At 25.9% G+C, this 23,647-nt stretch overlaps 2 protein-coding genes across 4 annotated transcripts in view; both read left to right on the plus strand.

Moving 5' to 3' along the window:
- The window catches only part of LOC117177673 (WW domain-binding protein 4), a 137,562-nt gene that overhangs the window by 37,557 nt on the left and 76,358 nt on the right, over window positions 1-23,647 (plus strand). The window lies entirely within an intron of this gene.
- The window catches only part of LOC117177674 (calmodulin-lysine N-methyltransferase), a 12,152-nt gene continuing 3,851 nt past the window's right edge, over window positions 15,347-23,647 (plus strand). Inside the window, exon 1 of the mRNA XM_033368500.1 lies at window positions 15,347-16,415. Coding sequence (XP_033224391.1) covers window positions 15,774-16,415 — 642 coding nt within the window. The 5' untranslated portion in view covers window positions 15,347-15,773. The remainder of the gene's footprint in view (window positions 16,416-23,647) is intronic.

A 23,647-nucleotide genomic window follows, 5' to 3' on the forward strand; every position in this document is an offset into this window, starting at 1 on the left:
GAGTATTGTCTTGTTTTTAATATAAGAACAGTTTTTCTCATATAAATAAAATCAACCATTGTTTTTTAAACTTCCTAAATCCTTAGTGGTGGGTCATAAAATGTTCAACAATAGGTCAACCGATTCGTCTCAAGAACGCGAACAAATATACTGCATAGAGTATTGTCTTATTATCAATATAAAAACAGTTTTTACCATATAAATAGAATGAACCATTTTCTTTAAATTTCCTAAATTGGAACTGGTGGGTCATAAAATGTTCGACAATAGGTAAACCGATTTGTCTCAAGAACACGAAAAAAAAATTCATAGAGTATTGTCTTTTTTCCAATATAAAAAGAGTTTTTCTCATTTAAATTTTATCAACAACTTTTTTTAAACTTCCTAAACCGATACTGGTGGGTCATAAAATGTTCAACAATTGGTCAATCGGTTCATCTCAATGACGCGAACAAATGTATTATTGTCATAGGTTGAAACTTGATACAATGTCAGACGTTAAAGTCGGATCAGTTTTTGCTTTTCATTTCTTTCGCTCTGCCAGTTTTCTACAGCATATCGTATTTTATAATTTTTCTCAAATTCATATCGAGCTGCTCCCTCGTTCTTGTGTATTTATTTCGACAAAGGCTGAAAGAACCGATAATCTGCTTCATCCAGAGATGAGATTTCTTTAGAAGGTGGGTTTGGTCGCAAAACCAGCCAACAAATCTCGTAAAATGTATGCTGGTGACAGAGATAAATGGAAGATTGGATGTTAAACGCAGAAAAAGAGTAGAAAAGCAAAAAATGTGAATGACAGAAAGATGTAAAAACGAGAAAGAAAATGATTGAAGACATTAAACCCCAGGATATCAAACTGTTCCATATCATTTTGATTAATCAACTTCAGATCAAAGTGATCCACTTTGGGGGTTCGAAAATTAATTTTTAGACAACTTTATTTATATCTTTTGAGTGCAACTGCTATATATTTTGTTTCATTGAAATTAATATGTTTGTTAACTTTTGAATTTTCAACATAATGTATGAATATTCAACAAGAATAATAACATTTGCAGTTGAACAAATTTAATTTCAGTAACAAAAAAGAAATTAAAAAGCTCTGCCCGCTAAGGTCAACGGACCGACTACTGTAATTTTTTGATTGTGAACTCTCTTTTGTTAAAGCTCTTTCATATTTAATGAACATATTCTCATCAAATATTGCAAAATAAAGCACAAATTGTATTTATCATGATTATTTTAATATTTGTTTTGTATTTTGCTTTTTTTACGATTGAAAGAAAATCTACTCGTCCTATCGAAAAATGTTTAATAATAAATTTATAAATCGTTTCAGGCGAACAACTTTGGTCTGCTAATTTTAGTTCGTACCTATGTCGTTTTTTCAAAAAATTTAATATTTTTATTTCGAATGTTATTTTTTACGTCTAAAGCAAAAACTACGTGTCCTATCAAAAATTATAGCTCTTTTTCGGATAAACAAGTTTTGCCTAATTTGTTTTCGTAGCTTGTGTCGCTAGTCCAAATTTTTATTATTCTTTTTGTTTTTAATGTTGTTTTTTAAGACTAAAAACAAACACTACGTGATTCATTACAAATTTTAGGTCATTCATTTTTTTCGTATCTTGCATAGTTTGACCAAAAAATGGATTTTTTGGATTTTATATTATTTTTGGTACGATCAAATTTTGAATTTTCAACTTTTATACCAAATTAAAAAAGTTTTTCTGATAATCTTGTAGGGCTTTCAAAAATCAACGTTTTCCTTCTCTTGACTTTTTCATATCATTCGTTGTTTGGCTTAAAATGTTCATTTTAGTTTGTTTTTTTGGATTTTGAAAATGTTCTCACTCTGATCATTTTCTTTTTATAGAAAAAAGTCATTAGGATAATTGTTTGAGTTTCTGAGTACTATAAATCACCGCAGATAGAATTTGGAAATCCTGAAAAAATGTGTTTTCAAAAATTTTGACAATGCTCTCACTTTTTGAATTTTTATTCAAAATAGCTGGTTTACGAACTTGTTCTTTCTTTTTAGGCCTTAAAAAAGTCTGCCAAAGCAGAATTCAATCTGATCAATTTTTCGAAAGTTATCGTGCCTACAGAATACAGACATTAATACAGACATTAAATGATGCATCATCTATTAAAGAAGGCATTTTTAGCGAAGTTTTTCAACTTTCGATTATGTAATAAAATTTTAGAAAATAATTTTCAAAAAAGAAAATTAATTTCCTTTGAAAAAATACGAATTTTTAAGAAAATACATTGATTTTCAGCGAAAAGACTTAATTGTCAACGAAATAGTTGGATTTCTTGACACAGTATATGTATCTCAGTTTAAAAAAAAAATGATTTTCACAAAACTGTTGAAGTTTTAAGATAAATTCTCAACAAATTACATGAATTTTTAATGAAACAGTTGAATTTTCAACCAAAAGAGATAAATTTTCCACCTAATAGTCAAATTTTCAACTAATAAATATAAAGTTGAAACAATGAATGGAATAATTATATTTTCAATTAAAAATATTATAAAAATAGAATTTTTAAGAAAATACGCATGAATTTTTGACCAAATAGTTGAATTATGAAATAAAAAAGATAAGTTTTCCACAAAATAGTTTGATTTCCAACAAAAGAGCTGAATTTTTTAACCAAAAAGACAAATTTTCAACAAAAGAGTTTAATTTTCAACAATACAGAATTACTTTCGAACAAAATTGTTAATAATTTAACATAATAATAAATTTTTCAGCTAAACTATAAAATTGTTAATAAAAAAGCGAATATTCAGCAATATAGTTAAATTTTCAAGCGAAGAGATGAAAAAAAAGATGAATCTACAACCAAAAAATAACTTTTTAAGAATAGAATTCAACTCTTAACCAAGTCGAGGAATTTTCAACCCAGAATAATTTTCGATAAAAATAATAATTCTTTGACCAAATAAATTAATGTTCAACCAAATAGTTCAATTTTTAACTAAAAATAGAATAATGAAATTTTTAATTCCAGAACATTACGTACATTTTGAACCAGATATTTTAATCTCCTTCTAAAAAGATACATTTTTAACCAAATGGTTGAATTTACATCTAAAATAGCTAAAGAAAAATTAATTTTTATGTAAAGAGAAACGAATTTTCAATAAATTAGTTACATTTTCAATTTAAAAAATGCGTTATTAACAATGGAGTTCAACTTTCAAATAAATTGTTGGACTTTTAACCAAATGATTGAATTTTTAACTAAAAAAGCTAGATTTTGAACCAAATAGTTGAGTTTTGAATTAGAAAAGATCAAAATATGGCAACTTAATTTGGCCAGATAATTAAATTTATATCCAAATTTAGAAAAAAAGTTACAACCAAATTTTTGAATTTTTAACGGAGCATTTGAATTTTCATTATAAAAGAATGATATTCTAAAAAAAATGTTAAATTTTTAACCAAATAATTGATTTTTTAACTCGAAATGATAATTTTTCAGCCGAATAGTTCAATTTTCAATTAGACAATATAAATTTTTAATTTGCAGTTAAAAAATAAGGTTTACCCCCGTCTCCCCGCCTACAAAATTTTTCCATCCAAACAATTAAATTTCTATGCAAATAGAGAAAAAAATTGCAACCAAATTTTTAAATTTTTAACCCAAAAAGACGAATTTTCTATAAAACAAATGAATTTTCGACCAAAAAGAATTAATTTCAAACAAATTATTCAATCTTCCAATTAATAGTCAAGTTTTTAACTGAAAAAGATCAATTTTTAACTAGATAGTTAAATTTTCAATCAGAAAAGATTAACTTGCAGTTAAAAATGGAATAGTTCAATTTGTATTAAAAAAAATTAACGTTATTAAAAAAACAAGTAATTTTCATCAAAATAGTTTAATTCCCATCTGAATAAAAAAAATTCAAATTTTTTTTCTTAATTTTCAAGATAAAAAAGCGAATTTCCTACAAAACAGTTCAATTTTTCATCCACAAATACGAATTTTGAACAATACATTTCATTTCCAACTAAATAGTAGAATTCTTTGAACATTTGAATTTAAAAAAATGAAATTTCTAACGAAAAAAGCGGATTTGGATCAAAAGAGTTTAATTTTCAACCAAATGGTTAAATTTTCTAACAAAATAATTTAATCATCAAACGAAAAAGAGAGAGGTAATTATTTTTTTTTTAAATTCTTGAATTTTCAACAAAAGAATCAAATTCTCAGTCAATTTTCAGTTAAGAAATTTTCTTTAACAAAATAGTGAATGTTCAAGCGTTGAACTTTCTCTTCCTTGATTGTTTTTTTCTGATCTCCATGGTTCTGAAATTTTTTTTACCTCCAAAAAATCTTTCTTAAAATTTACGTCGAAACTCAATGATTTAAAATTTTTTAAATTTAGGAAATTTCTTTGAATACGCAGGTTTTAAATTTCAAAATGCATGCAGGTTTTCGAAATTTAATTAATCAGCTGGAACTTACTGCGAAGAAATTGCTTGAAAAATAAAATCTGTAGATGTGATAAAAGATTAAAAAAAGTTTTGTGTAACTTTTCCTGTTTCATTCGTTCAATTTTGCTGCGATGCTATTCAGAGTAATAGCCACGAAGAGTCCTGAAATCGAGGGAGGAATCCATCAAGTATTTAAATAGACGTCAACGCCTAACGTGACTAATTGATCTTAACTTTCCCCTGTTTTTTCTTCGTGCCTTCTTAATTTCTTAATTGAGTAATTTTAACCGCACAAATATTTTTTATTCAGTATATTTTTAAAGGTAGACTAATACAGGTCGTGGACTCATTTTTTAAAAATTAAAAATAGTGTCAGTAGTTGTATATTTTTTGAAAAAAGTAGCAAAATAATGTTTTTTGAAATCAGATATACAATATAAATTAGAGTGGATCGAAATAACAAATTCTGGAATTTGAAATCGTGACAAACTAACAAAGTAGATTATTGGGATCCTAGAAAAGTATAATTAATTTAGAATCAATTGCTTGGTACCCGTGGTCAAAATGTATTTGTTTGTTTTCAGATTTTTTACATTTACTTGGGTTTCAATTTTTTTACATAACTGAAGTTCAAAAAAGCCCTTTCAATTTTTTGGGGATTTTAATCAATTATTTTTTTAAAGAATTTTTTAATTTTTGATTTTGGTTATTTTGCTTTTTCCCGGTTGATTTTAATCAATAGAAAGTTCTCAAGTGCTCTAAAACAGGAGTAAATTAAATAGGAATTATCTCTTCGGAAATAACTGATTAAAATAAAAAAAAAATTATGAAGAATTTTTAAACCATTAAGGAATGTTAGAAACAATTTAAACTGAAAAAGATTCTAAAAAACTCCCTAAACAAGAAATTTTTGAAACATTTTTTTTAATCTTGCAAATCCCGTACAGAAATTTTGGTGGGGCCACGGTCGGGCCCCGATCGGGAAAAATGTGGTCCCGATAGGGTAATCTGTCTAGCGCCAGACCGTAAATGAAACGCTCTACCCCTTATTTTTTTATTTCTATAATTATTAAAATTTAATAAGTTTTTTAATCATATTTTTTTCAGACTGTATTTTACAATTCTTTAATTTTTCAAGATTCTTACGACGCTTTGTCGAATACATTTCTGAAAATGTTCAGAAGCACTTACAGAAAACTGCTCTATCAGAAAATAATAAGCAGCACTAGTTCTCTGAGTGCATAGAGATGGCGTTTCAGTACGAATTCGGTCTGGCCCGGTCTGGCCCAAGTATGGGCCACAGAATTTTTCCGCTTAGGGCCAGATCGGGGCCAGATTTCGGGCGATTTCTTCACGGGTTATTATTATATGTTAGATTTTAATGAAACAATTAGTCATTAAAAAGGCAATTGTAATTTCAACTGAAATTGCAACAGTGATAATTCTAATAATAATCAATTCAATTATTATAAACAATTTCTATAAGCAAATATTTGTAAAACAATTATTTTCGGTAAGCTTTAAACTTACTTCGTTCATAAGACTTGAATGTTCGTATCATTTCAATTCTAAAAGTTATAGGTAACTCTTTTTTCCAGAGAAAAATTTCTGAAGTTAACAGTATTCGAATTTTGAAGTTTTCTTTAAAAATATTTACAGCTTATTTTTGTAAGAAATAAAAATTCCTCAAATGCTGTAAAATCCCGTGAAATCATTTGAGACTTTTTAAATATCGTAAAATTTTCCTAAAATCTTCGAAATATTACAAAATAAATTAAAAATTCCTTAAAAATGTTCTATAATCCTACGAAATTCTTTCAACTGTTTTAAAGTTCCTCAGAGTCTTTTAAAACATACTATATTTTTTTAATCGTTTGAAAATTTTTTATTCTCTTAAATGTTGTTCTCTAGAAATTATTAAAAATTTTCTGATATCTCTTTGAAATTTTTGAAGTCGCTTGAAAAATTCTTCAAGCCTTAAAAAGTACCTAAAATATTTAAAATCATTTAAATTCCTCTAAAATTTTTGATACTTTTTTTAAATCCCATGAGAAAGTTTTTAAACCTCTTTAAAGCACTTAGATTCTTGTAAAATACACTAAAATATCTGGAATTCTTTGCAATCTTTTAATGTTTTTGATACTCTTTCAAAATGGATAGAAAGTTTTCAAATCTCTTGAAAATTCTTTAATTTTCTCGACCTTTTTTGATATCTTGTAAACTACCCTTTACATATTTCAAATACTTGGAAATCCTTTAATATGTTTGATCCTCTTTTAAAATCTCTTGAAAGATTTTAAATCACTCGAAATTTTTTTGAAATCTTGCAAAGCACACTAAAATATTTCAATTTCTTTGAAACCCTTTATTATGTTTGATTTTTTTTTAATTTTTGACTCAGTTTTCAAATGCTTGATACCCTTTTAAAATCGCTTCAAAGATTTTAAATCTCTCCAAAAGTTTTGGAAATCTTTCAAAAAACCGTGAACTATTTCAAATTCTTTGAAATCCTTCAATATGTTTGATAATATTTTAAAGTCCATAAAGTTTGTAAATCTCTTACAAATTTTGGAAATCTTGTAAAATACCCTGAAATATTTTGAATCCTTTGAAATCCTTTGAAATCCTTTGAAATGTTTGATTCTCTTGCAAAATATCTAGACAGATTTTAATGTTTTCGAAAATGTTTTGAATTTTGTAAAGTATCCTAAAATATTAAAAAAATTTGAAATCCTTTAGTATGTTTGATTCTTTTTTAAAATCTCTTTAAATCTCTTATAAACTATCCACAAATATTTCAAATTCTTTTTAATCCTTTCAGGATTATCTCTCAAAATTATTGGAAATCTGTATACTACTCTAAAATACTTGAAATCATTTGATATCCTTTAACATGTTTGATGCCCTTTTAAAATTCCTTGAAAAATTTTGGAAATTTTGCAATCTCTCCTAAAACATGTCAAATTCTTTGAAATCCATTGATATGTTTGAGTCTCTTTTGAAGTCTCTTGGAATTTTTGAGATCTCTTGAGAATTTTTGAAATATTGTAAACTAACCTAAAATAGTTTTAATCTTTAAAAATATTTGATTCTCTTCCAATATCCCTTGACAGTTCATAATTTTCTCGAAAATTTTTGATATCTTGTAAACTACTCTAAAATATTCCAAATTTTTTGAAATCCTTTAATATATTTGATAATCTTTTAAAATCTCTTAAAAGTTTTTAAATCCCTCAAAAATTGTTGGTTTGACTTGCTTCTAAAATTTTTGATTCTCTTGAAAATCCCTTGACAGTTTTTAATGTTCTCGAAAATGTTTGAAATCTTGTAAAATATCCCAAAATAATGTCAAATTTTTTGAAATTCTTTAATACGTTTGGTTCTCTTTTAAAATCCCTTGAAATATTTAAATAATTTCGAAAATTTTTGAAATTTTGCAAAGTCCCCTAAAATATTTTAACCTCTTTGAAAACCTTCAATATATTTGATACTCTTTTAAAATATCTGATTTTTTTGTTGAAATCTTCTAAACTAACTTAAAATAGTTTAAGTCCTTTAAAAAGTTTGATACTCTTTTAAACAACCTGGAAATTTATTAAATCTCTCGAAAGTTTTTGAAGTCTTGTAAACTACTCTAAAATATTCCAAATTTTTTGAAATCCTTTAATATATTTGATAACATTTTAAAATCCCTTGAAAGTTTTTAAATCTTTAAAAATTGTTTGAAAACTTGCAAATTCCCCTTAAATATTTCAAATTTTTTGAACTCCTTTAATATGTTTTGTTCTCTACTAAAAATTCTAATTCAGTTTTAAAATCCCTTCACAGTTTTTAATTTTCTCGAAAACTGTTGAAATCTTGTAAACTACCCTAAAATATTACCAATTGCTTGAAATCCTTTAATACGTTTGATACTTTTTTAAAATTCATGGAAAGTTTTTGAATTTCTTGAAAATACCTGGAATCTTGTAAACTACCCTCAAATATTCCGAATTTTTTGAAATCCTTTAATATATTTGATAACCTTTTAAAAACCCTCTAAAATTTTTTAAACCTTGAAAACTAGCCTTAAATATTCCAAATTTTTTTGAAATCCTTTAATATATTTCATAACTTTTTAAAATCTCTTGAAAGTTTTTAAATCTTTACAGAATTTTTGAAACCTTGCAAATTCCCGTTAAATATTTCAAATTTTTTGAAATCCTTTAATATGTTTGGTTCTCTAGTAAAATTTTTAATTCACTTTAAAAATCCCTTGATAGTTTTTAATTTTCTCGAAAACTGTTGAAATCTTGTAAAATACCCTAAAATATTTCAAATTGTTTGAAATCCTTTAATATGTTTTTGGATGTAATATAATACTCTTTTGAAATTTCTGGAAAGTTTTTTAATCTCTTGAAAATATCTGGAATCTTGTAAACTACTCTCAAATATTCCGAATTTTTTGAAATCCTTTAATATATTTGATAATCTTTTAAAATCCCTTAAAAGGTTTTAAATCCCTCGAAAATTTTTAACCTTGCAAACTACCCTTAATTATTTCAAATTTTTTGAAATTCTTAAATATGTTTGGTTCTCTCCTAAAATTTTTAATTCACTTTTACAATCCCTGAAAAGTTTTAAATGTTCTCGAAAATGTTTGAACTCTTGTAAACTACCCTAAAATATTTTAAATTTCTTGAAATCCTTTAATAAGATTGGTACTCTTTTAAAATGCCCGTAAAGTTTTTAAATCTCTAGAAAATACATGGAATTTTGTAAACTACCCCAAAAAAATGTCAAATTTTTTGAAATACTTTAATACGTTTGATTCTCTTTTAAAATCCCTTGATAGGTTTTAATTGTCTCGAAAATTGTTGAAATCTTGTAAACTACCCTAAAATATTTCAAATCCTTTGAAATCCTTTGATATGTTTGATTCTCTTTTAAAATTCCGGGAAAGTTTTTAAATCTCTCGAAAATTTAAGAAATCTTGTAAACCACCCTCAAATATTCCAAAATTTTTGAAATCATTTAATCTATTTGATAACCTTTTAAAATCCTTTGAAAGTTTTTAAGTCTCTCGAATTTTTTTTTCATTTTGCAATCTACCCTAAAAAAATTTCAAATTCTTTGCAATCCTTTGATATGTATGGTTTTCTTTTAAAATTTTTCATTCACTTTGAAAATCCCTTGATAGTTTTTAATTTTCTCGAAAATGGTTAAAATCTTGTAAACTACCCTCAAATATTTCAAATTGTTTGAAATCCTTTGATACATTTGATGCTCTTTTAAAATTCCTCGAAAATTTTTTTAATCTTTTGAAAATACCTGGCATCTTGTAAGCTACCCTAAACTATTTCAAATTTTTTTAAATTCTTTAATACGTTTGACTTTTTTCCAAATCCCTTTAATTCTCTTACAACTATCCTAGAATAATTAAATTTCTTTTAAACCCTTTTTTTTATTAATTTTTTTCTGAAAAAAATCTCCTTTCGCTCCGCTGGAAATCGAACTACAGAACTTCCGATTGTCGGTTAGGTGCCTTCCCATTAAGCTACTAGATAAATCCAGGGAAGAATCCTTTTTCAGAAATACACGCATTATTATGCTAGGTTTTGTAATTAAAAATTTTTAAGGGAATCTGTATTATCATCAGACAATAACCTAATTTCTGAACGTCTTTGCAGACTAGAATTAAAAATTTTTTAATGCGGGCAATGAAAAAGGATTCTTTTCTAGATCTCTCTACTAGCTTAATGGGAAAGCACCCGACTGGCAATCGGAAGTTCTGTGCTTCGATTCCCATTAGAGCGAAAGATCTTTTTTCAGAAAAAATTTAATTTAAAAAATTCTTAATGATAGTCAATTGGACAAACATTTTAATTGTCTAAGATAATTAATAATCAAGTAGATTAACCATATCGGGATATTTTTAAAACGCAGTGAAATTATTTTTTTTATATCTTTTTTAAACTGACTACCAATTTTTATAGATTTGACATAGAACCGAACTTCAAACGAACGGAATCGAAGCCATGAAAAAATATATTTATTGCAATGGATCATAGATTGTACGTATTTATTATCATTAGGAATTTCCTGCCTACAGTGAGGTATATTTGTGGGATTTCCCGATCTTGTAAATTGATACTGTTGGCCGGATTAATTATAATTCCCGCAGATATTCTATGCTGAACTCAAATAATTATTTGACACTCAAAAATGTTTTTCCGATTTGTCGAAATGTACTTATTATCAAGTTACGAGTATTTGAATTTAATAAATTGAAAACGAAGATTATCAAAAAGTGGTCAAAATTTTTGTTTCAAGTTTTTTTTATAATTCCAAAACAATTTCTTCTATTTCAAGATTCTTCGGAAAATTTAAAAATTTTTAAAGTTAAAAAATAACAACTTTTTTTCCAAAATTATCCAAAGTAAATTTATTCAAGATTCTACCGTTTTTTCTGTCATAAAAATTGAATAATAAATGATCGACACTCTCTATTTTCTTCTAACTTCATTATTTTTCCGCCAAAAGATAAAACTTTTGAATTAAATCCTTTTTGGATTTTCATAACAAAATAAAATTGTATTATTAATAAAAAAATCAATCTTTCGGGATTTGATACGTATTTTCGCAAAAGTCTCGAAAAGAAGCAATATTGTTTTTTCTTTACTTTTTTCATCCCTTGTGATTTTTGGGCAAAAGTGTGAATTTTTTTCAAACGAACCGAAATTCGACGTCATTTTGTCACTTTAAAAAATTTTAAAAATGTTCTAACTGCTCCAGAAAGAGAAAGAGGAATATAATGACAACCAAAAAGAAAAAGATAAATAATTGCGACCGTCTAATCTAGACGGTCTTTTCGGACCCTTATCGGGCGCTGGCTAGCACTTCCTGTTAAAGAAATTTCTAAGTATCAAACCCAAATATCTTTTTGCACATTTCTAAAAATAGTCAGGGTTTTTAAAAGTTTCAAAGGTGAAAAATGACTTCTTCCATATCACATAGTCAGCCTTTTCTGGCCCTAATCAGGTTCTGGCTAGCCCGTAAGGATGAAATATTTTTCTAAGTGACTAACTCAAATATTTTTTACGCTGATTTCTTCACCGACTGACTAGCGCCATAATAGAACGCCTTGACAGCACCACATTTAGAATCTGAATGGTCTGGCGTGGCCCGGAATGGTTCCCCGAAAATTTTCTACACGGGATACATTAAAAATTTGGTGTAACATCTCTGGTTCTGAGCTATTAATATCGTGTTAAAATTATTAAAAGGAGCATTCAATTACGATTAAAGGTTTTTGTGTTTGAATTCGCTCTTAAAACTTTTCATTATTCGCAACGTTTTATGCGACAATAAAACTGTTTTCAGAACAAATGTCAGTTACAGTCATTGCTGTTTTTATGGACTTTTATGTCCAAGACTAGATTTTTATTTTTAAACTCTGTCAGTTGTTTACACGATATCTTCTGATGCATTTTGCATTGAAAGATTAAAAATCAGTATTGTAAAATGGAATTTTGAATGAACAAAACATATTGTTTAAATCTTTGAATATGAAAAATATATTGAAATTACATATTTTTTATATAATTTATATCCCAAAGTTATATTGTGAAATATTATAATAACCTCAGAAGATAATATTCTTCTATTAAAAGTTCCAAATCTTCTATTATTTTCTACAGTTAAATTTTCAACAGTGGACAAATTAATTTAAAATTTTTTGGAATTCATAACTTTGTGAATTGAGGTTAAATTGAGATTTTAACTGAATTGAATTGAATGGAAATCAATGATAATTTAATTTTTAACTGTTCAATTTTCAACTGTTGTAAATTTAAGAAAATTTTAATCTCAGCTTTTGAATCTTCAAATGCTGAATTTTCGGCTATTGGAAATTGGAGAAAATGGTTAATTGAATTTTCATCAGTTTAATTCTTAACTGTTGAAAAAGCGATTTTCAATTTTATTTATTTTTTAAAAGTTGAATTTTAAAAACTTAAAAATTTAATTTTGGATTTTCTTGAAATTTTAACTGCCGAAAATTCAACTGTGAAAAATTTAAAAAAATTAAAAATTGAATTTTCAACTTTCGAAAATCTTTGCATTACAAAAAAAAATGTTTGCTGCTAAAAATGGAAGAAAATGGAAAATTGAAGTTGCAAATGTTGAAAATTCTTGAAAATGAAACTCCTCAAAATGAACAAAAAATCAAATAAATTTAAACGAATTTAAGTTAAATTTTCAATAGTTGAATTTTATACGAATGAATTTTCATTTGTTGAAAATTGAAAGAAAAAAGAAAAGTAAAAATTGAATAAAATGTAAAATTAATCCTTCAACATTTCAATTTTCAACAGTAGACAATCTAATTTTAAATGTATTCATTTTTCAACAGCTGAATTTTAAAAATTCCACCATTGAAAATTCAATTTATCTGAATTTTTAACCTTTGAAAAAATAACTGTTGAAAATTTAAGACATTAAAAAATGCAACTGAATTGAAAATTACATTTTTAGCAGTTGAATTTTCAAATGTGCAATTTTCAGCTTAAACATTTTTACCTGTTTAAATTGATGAAAATGGAATTGAATATAATTCAACTAAATTGAATTTGCAATAGTTGAAATTTAAACAAATGAACTTTTAGATTTTGAAAAGTTGAAGGAAATTAAAAATTGAATTTGGGGTCGTTGAAGTTTCTGCTATGGAAAATTGAAGAAAATGGTAAATTCAACAAATGAATTTTGAGGTGTTGAAAATTAAATTTTCATTACTTTAATCTCCATCATACGTTGTTACCTGTTCAAAATTGAAGAAAATTCAAAATTGAAAGAAAATTGAATTTACAACAGTTGCGTTTTTAGCTGTTGAAAATGAAAGAAAATTGGAAATTCAATTTTCAACGTTTGAAAATTCTATTTCCTACCGTTTTGAGGAGTGCAATTTTCAAGTCTCTTAATTTTTCGAAATTTATTTCCCTAAACATTAATTTTCAGCTTTTGAAAATTGAATTTTCAACTGCTGAATTTTCATTTTTAAGTTTTTGTTAATTTTTAGCAGTTGGAATTTGGACTGGAAAATTAAATTTAAATGTTCCTAAATTTTTAATTATCTGTTGAAAATTAAAGAAAATTAAACTTCTAACAGTTGAATTTTTAGTTAAACAAAATTTTCAGTAGTGGAATTTAATTTATTTTTAATTTTTCAAAAGTTGAAATGTCAACTGGTGAAAATTAAATATTGAATTTTTTGAAGTTTCGTTAGTTTAATTGTGGAAAAAAAACCAATTTTGTATTTTTTCAAATTGTTCAAAATGTTAAATTTTCATCATTTTTCTTGATAGTTTAAAAAATTAACATTTCTCAAAAATTCAATTTATGAAAATTGAAAAGGTTTTTACTGAATTTAATCGAAAATTGAATTCACAATATTTTAATTTTCAGCTTTTGATGATTGAAAAAAATTGAATTTTTAACTGTTGCATTTTCAATTTCCAAAGGCTGAAAATTCGACTGTGTAAATGCAATTTTGATGTTCCTAAGTTTTAAATTTTCTGTGAAGAATTAAAGAAAATTGAAAATTAAATTTTCATCGGTTGAATATTTAATTTCCTACAATTTTCTTTCAGCAGTGGAATTTTCAAGTGTCTTCATTTTTCAAAAGTTGAAAATTCAACTTCTGAAAATTGAAGAAAACTCAACTGAATTGAATCGAAAATGGAATTTTTAATAGTTGGATTTCCAGCAAATGAATTTTTAGCTTTTGAAAATTGAAGAAAATTCAACTGAATTAAATCGAAAATTGAATTTACAATATTTGAATTTCCAGCAAATGAATTTTCAGCTTTTGAAAATTGAAGAAAATTGAATTTTCAGCGTTTGAAAATTTAAGAAAATTTAATTTTTAACTGTTGAATTTACAATTTATAATTTTCATCAATTATTATCAGCGGTTAAAATTCGGCTATGGGGAATGCAATTATAATTTTTCTAAATTGTCAATTTTCTCTTGAAAATTCAAGAAAATTGAAAATTTTCAATAGTTGAATATTTAACTTCCTACAATTTTCAGCATTTAAAATTTAAATTTTCTTTGTTTTATTAAAAGTTGTAAAATCAAGTTCTGAAAATTGAAAAAAAATCAAATGAATTGAATCCGAAATTGATTTTACAATAGTTGAATTTCCAAAAAATTATTTTTCAATATTTGAAAATAGAAGAAAACTGAATTTTCAACTGAGGAAATTTCCATTTTCCTCAATTTTCAGTACTTGTAAATTCGACTGTGGAAAATTTAATTTTACTTCTCCTAAAAGCAGTGGAATTTTAAATTTTCTTCATCTTTCAAAAGCTGAAATGTCAACTGCTGAAAATTAAATATTAATTTTTTTTGAATTTTTAACAAATAAAGTTTCGACAATTGAATTGTTGAAAAAAGCGAAGTTTTCTAAAAATGTTAAATTTCCATAATTTTGCATAATAATTTACTGAAGAAAAATTTTCTAACATAAAAAATTGAAATAAGGATTCTTTTTCGAAAACGGGTCACGCTTGGCAAATAATAATGGTTTAAAAAGTTGTTAGTCATCCAATGGACTCTCAGTAAGAAATGAATATGATTCAGAAAAATATCCCAACTTCGATCAACTCCTTGCTAAATCCGAGTTTCCCATTATCTGCAATCAATTCATATCTAATATCCAATAAAGATTCTCCTCAACTTTATATTACTCAACATCTCAGCAACATTAGCGTCAAATTATCAAAAACACTTTACCGAACGATAAATCTGTTTTCGTTTGGAAGGGTGCAGAAGGAAAAACGCGAAAAGCAGAAGTTGAGTCTGATTTAGACTTTCAGATGAAGAACGTGTTGTCCACGAACAACATTGGTTTCGAACGGCATCAAAATCTGAAACGCATGCGCGAATTTCAATCGGAGAACGTCATCCGCGGTCCTCGTGGCGCGAGTGTTAGAACTTGACTTGGTGCTTTTAGTCTCTCCGGTCCCTTCGTTCCGTCCTTGTCCTTCTCCCGGGCACGATTTTTCCTCAAAAATCACCTATTTTCAATTATTTAGTGTCTCAAAAAATCTGAAAGATCTGTTAAAAACAATGGACGAAGCTGAGAGAAGTAAAAAACTCTAAGAATTGGAGAACCAACTTGGAGAACACATGCCACAGAAGCAACCTCTCGATCTTCTACCAAGAAGTCCTAATCATCAGAAAATCTTTCGAGGACCTGGTAAAGAAGATCATCAAGAATTCATCATCAATTCAAGAATTGTACAATACAGGGACCAAAATCTACAGAGGGAACCATGTCGACAGAAATTCTTCAGGTGACAGAAGATAAAGTGAAGAGGAAGACCGGAAGTCCAAAGGATGGAACCACAGCTCAAAGAAGATGGCGCCTTCTTGCGAGGGCTTTAACTCGTTCTCCAGAGCTTTATCCGGAAGGGGAAGATGAAATTTCGGTTCGAAGATTCACATCCTTTGATTTGTTGAGACCCCTCATCTTGGAGAACGTGGCTGATGCAGAGTCTTCCTGGTACGAGTACTCTACAGTGATTGACAACGAGTTGTTTGATGTGCAGATCCGGAAGATCAACAAGAATTTCACTGCCAATGAATTGATTGGGTTTAATAACACCGGGAATGTGTGTGTCTGGCCTTCGGAAGAGTGTTTGGGATATTATTTGCTGAAGAATAGAAACATCTGCAGGAACAAGGTGGTCCTGGAATTAGGAGGTGGGATGAGTTGCTTGGCCGGTGTCCTGGTGGCCAAGTATTGCAATCCTAGTGGTGTCACTCTCACCGACGGAAACGTGACCAGCGTTGATAATGTCAGGTGCATCGTTGCCAGAAACAGCATGGCTGATTTCGTAAGGTGCGGCGTGGTGCAATGGGCCAGGGCCGCCAATGCACTCAGGCAGGCTGGAAACAATGGAAACAGAATTCAGGTAATTGAGGCTGGAAATTCAGTTTGAGGGAAATTTAAGGGAAATTTATTTCCTGGTTTATTTAATGAAGGGTTGGTTCGAAATTGATGAGACAGCGTTTCTATGATGAAACCAAATTAAGCAAGTAAGGCAGATGAAGACTCGAGCCTCGGCAGTTTTAAAAGAAAAGTGCCGTTGTGCTGTTTCGCAAAAAGTTTGTTTGAAACAAAAAGTTAAATATTAAAGCAACTGCAAGTAATTGAAAAATTGTGGGAAGAGACAACATCTTGACAATAAAGCAAAATTAAGCAAGAAAGGCAGATGACCTTTTGAGTCTCTTAAGTGAAATTTCTGCCTCGAAGGACAAAATCTATTTTTATGATATTGAAAAGAAGGATGATTCGTTTTTTTGCTATTTCGCAAAAAGATTGTAAAAAAAATATTGAGGATGTTTGCTAGTTATCTCAAGATCAAAAATGAGCATTGTTAAAAATGAATTTTGAAGTTGAGGAAAATATTTCTATTGTCAGTTGCAATTAATTTTGTAATAGAATTGACTGTGCACTTCAGACAAAAATATTTCAGGTTAACATTTTTTATTTAAGAATAGTTATTAACATTTGTAGGTTTGTGCTTTCTCTTTAGGTAAAACTTATCATTCTTATTTCATCCTAATGTAGAGGGGCTTATTTTATTCCTTGAAAGATTCTCTCCTAATCTTTTTGCCACGTTTTTATTTTAAAATATTTATTTAAAAAATATTGTTTATACATTTCACAATTGTATTATTCATAATTAAAATTGTTTAAATAAATTTGTAGACGATCTTTCGAAGAATAAAGTGGTCCCGAAAACATTAGTATTTAATAAGAATTGGTTACAATTAACAATATATAGGAAAATATTTTCCTCGCTTTTAAAAATCATTTTAAACAATACTCTTCGTTATTTTTGTCTTCAATAAGCAATTCGAAAAAACAACTAATTATTAAAAAAATACAAAAGAAAAAGCAATCCAAAAGCAAATTTTGAACGCCAAAAGCTTATATTACTTTTAATCTTAATAATCAAATAATTAATTGTTTTTAATTTGATAGTAACAACTTAAACCTGATTCTTTGCTAAAGCTGGCCACCAATTTCCTTAAAAAATTATTTACAATTAACAATATATATAGGAATATTTTCCTCGATTTAAAAAATCACTTTTAATTAAATTCGAAAAAAACTAATCCTTAACAAAAATGCAAAAGAAAAAAAAGAATCCCGAAAACAAATTTTGAAAGCCTAAAGTTTTTTTTATTGGTTTAAATAAATCTTTTTTCATTCCGGTATATCTGACCAAAATCAAGATCGTTTCCAAAAACATTTTTGATTTCTTTTAACTAATTTGCAATTAACCAAATCCGAAAAATAGTATAAAGAAATTTAAATTTTGAGTTCATGAAAGTTGGAAATTAAGATATTTTAATTTTGAATGTGCCATGTTTTTTGCCTTATAATGAATCATTATTGACTAATTCAGATTTAGACTTTAGAGATAAAGTATTCGGATGACAGTTGCGTAATCTAAAATAATCTGCTCATTAGTCAAATCTACAACATAGTCAATCAAATTCTGTTTGATGAACACATCAATTTCAATTTGGAATAATAATTGTACTCTTAAATAATAATGGAAAAGTGTGAAAATTTTGTCCTTGTGAATTTAAAAAAAGGTGCTCAAATTTGTAACTAATTAGAACCAGAAAAAATATTTAAAAAAATGCTCCAGTAATTTATTTAAAGATTGTAAGGAAAATTTCTTTTTGATGATGAATTTTGTTATAAAAAAAATACTTTATGGTTACATCAAGTTATCCTGTATTTTAAAAAGTAAAATAGTTTATAAAGTAATAACGCAATATAAGTTTTTTATATGAAAGATTCGATGAAGAATTTTCAGTGAATTTTCTACAAAAAAGTTTGACAAATTCTCAAAAAAGTAGTTACGTTTGCAACAAAATAAATGAACTTTCAACTGAAATGATAAATGTCCAACCAAAAAAATGCATTTTGAACAAAAAAATTTAAGTTTTAACTAAGTAATTGAAGTTTCAAACAAAAAAGACGAATTCTAAAAAGAGAAATAGTCGTTGATATTTAAACTAAATAATATTTTAAATTTTAAATCAACAAGATTTTAATTCATTCAAAAAGACGAATTTTGAACATAATATTTCAATCCTCAGCCAGAAAATATTTTTATTCTAAATCAAACATTTGCAACTTTATTTGAAAGAAAATAAATAAATTCCGACCAAAAAAGATGAATTTTCAAATCAAAAAGACAACTTTTTAACAAAATTATTTTATTTGCAACAATAAGTGATTTTTGAGTCCAGAATACAAAAAATTTTAAGCAAATTGTAATTTGAAGGACAAAATAATTGGTACCAAAAAAATAAAAATTTCTAATGACTTATTTTTTAATTTTCTTTATTTATTTGCTTTAAGGTTATATAAATATTATTTTCCTAGATTTTTTAAGAAAAGCAAAAAAGATTTTTAAAGATTACAGATATTTCGGAAAAGTATCTGGAAAGTTTCTTAGCATTTTTTATTTATTTTACAGGATCGTACAAAGTTTTAGGAAAAATTAAAACAAAATTTTAAATCTTTCGTATTCATTTTCTATAATTTTGGAAGTATTTTGTAATGCTTAATAATTTTTTAATGTATTCTCTTAAAATTAATTTACAAAAATAAAAAATCTCTTTAAATTTTCCCAGGAATTTTAAGACATTTTTTTTACCTTACAACCTTTTGAACTCTTCAAGTAACTTCAAAATATTATTTCGAAATCTTCGAAAATCTACATTTCGTTTATAATTTAAAAAAATGTTTGATAATTAAATTTTCTTTTCAAAACCTCTAAATATCTGTTAAAATGACATAATTTTTTCTACGATTTTGAAAAAATTCTACAAAAGTAAAAAAATTGCTTTCAAATCTTACTGATTCTTTTTTTTTATTTTAGAGCTTTTTGAAATGTTTTGAGAACGTTTGAAATATTGCCTTAAAATAAATTTTGTTTAAATAAAAAATAATAATTTTTTTTGAAGTCTACAAAAAAAGATAATTTAAAAAAATTAGATTATTTTTGTATCCATTAAAACTCCTAAATATCTGAAACTTATTCCATTTTTTTCTAAAATCTTGCAATCTTGTAAAATTGTGAATTGTTGCTTTGAAATTTTCTACATTATTTTCCGAAATTTTCGAGATATTTTGAAATATTCTTAAATATTTTCGTTAAATTAATTTGTCAAAAAGAAAAAAATACTTTAAATTTTTCCCGGAATTAAAAAAAAATTCTCTTAAAACCTTCAGTCCTTAAAAACTTAAAATTATTATTTCAAATCTTAAAAAATATAGATTTGGTTAAAATGTGTTCTTACCGGTATTTTAATTTGTTTTCCTCTCAATATGTGAAAAAGTTTGCAAACTATACTCTGATGGCAAAATTCTGACAACAGAATTGTTTCCCGCTAATAAAAAATAATCAAAATGTTCTATTTTGTCAATAATGTTTATAAACTATTTTTTTAGATACGATAAATATAAATCTATATTTTCAAGTCTTAAGTATAATTTAAATAAAAAATTAAAGCATTTGTTAATAAAATAAGAATCAAGATTTAAATTGTACTACATGTGTGAGTGATCGAGTGTCATTTCTGCATAATTTATAAACTGAAAAATTGCAAAGCTTTCTCTTGACATATATTTTTCATTCCATCGATTTCACTAGTTTACTTTTTAGTGTCAATAGATGATTGACTCAAGTTTTTTTTTAAATCGATTATATTCTATATCAAGCAAAACAATCGTGAAAAAATTCTGCATTAAACGAATTATTGCAAAGATTTTATTAATAATTAAATAGTAATTAACAATTAAATATCTTAACTAAGCAAAGTTTTAAATTAGTTTCATGACTTTTGTAATTAATATAAATAACAAATTGTATAATAAACAAATAAGAATATAAAATAACTGTAATATTTATATGTTTTTTAATAATAATATTATATATTTCGTGATCGTGAAATAAGTCCCGAAAATAGGCCAAACCTTTATTTTACTTCCGATATTACGTAATGCAATTCCACCTAGTTCCGGTCATCTAAATCTGATACACATATTTGTGAAAAATTATCAGAAAAATCTCTTCTTTATTTTAATAAATATATTAGTTCCTAAAGTTTAACATTCAGTGAGAAACAAATTTTTTAAATAAGGTTTCTTAAAATAAAATGACACTATACATTTTTTAACAAAATTTTTTAATTTAATTATTTGCTTTAATTACTTTAATTCATGGAGATTTTTTTTAAAGTACGTGAATTTCGAATAATTTATACGTTTTAATAGCCCAAGGTTCTACCGAAATTTATGATACTTATTTTAACTCGAGGATATTTTTAAGTGATATTTTTACGCGAAGAAAGTAAAACTAATTTTCTTTATTTTAAATTAATAAATTAAGAAACGTATTTTTTACTGTCTTATTTGTAAGCTTTGTTCATTATAAATTGCAAAATAAATCTCCAGTATTGTTTTCATTTCAATTATAAATATTACTAATGCAAAATTTTCTACTTAAACGTTATAAATTTTAATCAAAAATTCGAATTCAAAAACGGTGACGAAAAATCAGATTGTAAATCAAATATGATAAAAAAGTGGAATTTGGGAATTTTTATTTTTTTCATTAAAAAATTACTTTTTCGATACAAAAACAAATTATCAATCACATGAATAAAAAAAGATGATTTTTTGACCAAATAATTTAATCGTCAACCAAATAGATGAATTTTAAACCACATATTTCATTTTTAAGCTATAAAGGTGATTTTTCAGAAAATAGTTGACTTTTAAACTAGACAAAAAATTTTGAACATAAAATATAATTTTAAATCAAGAAGGTTGAATTTTTAACGAACTAGTTGGATTTTCAATGAAAAAAGAGCATTTTTTAAACAAAATTAGAAAGGGTAATTTTTCAGTTCAAAACACTAATTTTCAAAACAAAAACAAGATAATTGTTCACCAGTTGAATTTTACTAAAAAATAAGAATTTTCAAATAAATATTTAAATCTTCAACCAAAATGATAAATTTGCAAAAAACAAGATTAATTTCTTAATCGAATAGGGACGTTTTTAGCGAAATACATGATTTTTTGCCTAATAGTCGAATTTTCAACTTATAAAGAACACATGGTTGACAAAAAATGGAATACTAGCTTTCAAGATAAAAAAATTAATTTTTCATAAACAAAATGTCCAACAAAATAGTTCTATTTTTAAATAAATAGTTTAATTATCAACCAAAAAAGATAAATCCTCAACTAACTGAATTTCAAACGAAATATTAAATTTTTTAAGCTGAAAAGTCGAATGTTTCAGAAAACGGTTGATTTTGATACCAGAAAGAAGAACAATTCTCAACAAGATAATTTTCAATCAAGAAATAAGATTTGACAAAGAAACAGTTTAATTTTTGAATAAAAAAGATAAAAATTTAGCCAAAAATGGAAGCTTTAAATTTTAAGTTTAAAAAGCTTACATAAAATAAATGATTTTTTAATAACAAATTTGAATCCTCAATCATAATGATACATTTTCAAAAAAAGAAGATTAATTTTCTACTCAAATAGAGGAATTTTAAATGCAATAAATTAGTTTTTTTTCTAAATAGTTGAATTTTCAACGTATGAAGAATACATTTCAAAGAAATAATCGAATAGTTAACTTTTCAGACAAAGAACTTAATTTTCCACACAAAAATCCCAACGAAATAGTTTAATTTTTAAATAAATATATGAATTTTCAACGACCAAATGAATTTCCAACGGGATAGTCTAATTTTCTAAAATTTTGTTGAATTTTAAATCTAAAAAGACAAATATTCTGCAAAATAGATGGATATTTAACAAAAAAGTTAATTTACGACCGAATGCTTTAAATTTTCTAGAAAACGATAAATTTTCAACAAAAAATAATAATAATGTTAACGGAACATGTAAAAAATAATGTTTGAAACAAAAAAATATTTTTATTTGAAATAAAAGAAACAGTTAGATTCTACCAAAAAAGATGGATTAATTCCGTTAAAAAAACGAATTTTACATAAAAAAATTAATAAATTTATACAAAATAATTAAATTTCCAACCGTATAGTCTAATTTTCTACCAAATTAGTTGAATGTTTAAGCTAAAAAAAGGAATTATTTGCAAAGCAGATGAATTTTTTTAGAAAAGTTAATTTACGACCAAATTGTTCCAATTTCAATCACAGCGACGAATATTAAAAAAAAAATTCTAATTGGAACATGTAATAGTTAATATTTCAACCAAACAAGATGTTGATTTTAAATAAAAAAAAAAAAAAAACAGGTGAATCCTTAACCATAATATATTAATTCTCAACAAGGAAGATTAATCAACAAAAATTATTTTCAAACAGGAATATTATTTTTCTGTCAAAAAAGACGAATTTTCAACAAAGTATATACATTTTTAAACAGAAAAGATGAATTTTCAATTTAAAATATAAACTATCACCCAAAAATGGATTAGCTACATTTCAGTTATCAAAAAATCACATTAATTTTCATTCGGTTACTTCAATTTTTTACAATAAAATAGAATAGTTAAATTTTCAGATAACAAAATTGATTTTCATCCAAAAATTAAACAAATTATCTACTAAATAGATATGAATAGATCAATTGGAAACTAAAAATATAGTGTTAGATTTTTAAACCAAAAAAGTTTTTATCCAATAATAGTTCGAATTTCGGATTGGATTCTATTAATATTTTAAAAAAATGCAAAAGGGGAAATTTCTTAAAAATTGAAATAAAAATAAGAATTGTGTTTTGAGTGTGAATCCTGAAATATAAAAGTGATTAAAGACAATGATTAAAAGTGAAATATAAATATGAAATACTGTCAGTATTAATTTATATTTTTTTGTACTTGGGGAAATTCCACTTTATCGATAATTCTACCATGTTACTACCGTTTAATGTCTCAAGAGAAAATACCTAATTTATTCATTTGAAATAAGCCCGCACTCGATGTCTCATGCGCAGTGAAGAGAAACGTTGCGTCGGCGCAGAAACTATCCACGCTTTCCGCTAGGGACTGTTCTTAAATTTTGTAACAGCTCAAGGAGGAGGAGGAGGAGGAGGAGGGGGGGGGGG

This window comes from Belonocnema kinseyi, chromosome 8, assembly GCF_010883055.1.
Source record: "Belonocnema kinseyi isolate 2016_QV_RU_SX_M_011 chromosome 8, B_treatae_v1, whole genome shotgun sequence".
Lineage (NCBI taxonomy): Eukaryota > Metazoa > Arthropoda > Insecta > Hymenoptera > Cynipidae > Belonocnema > Belonocnema kinseyi.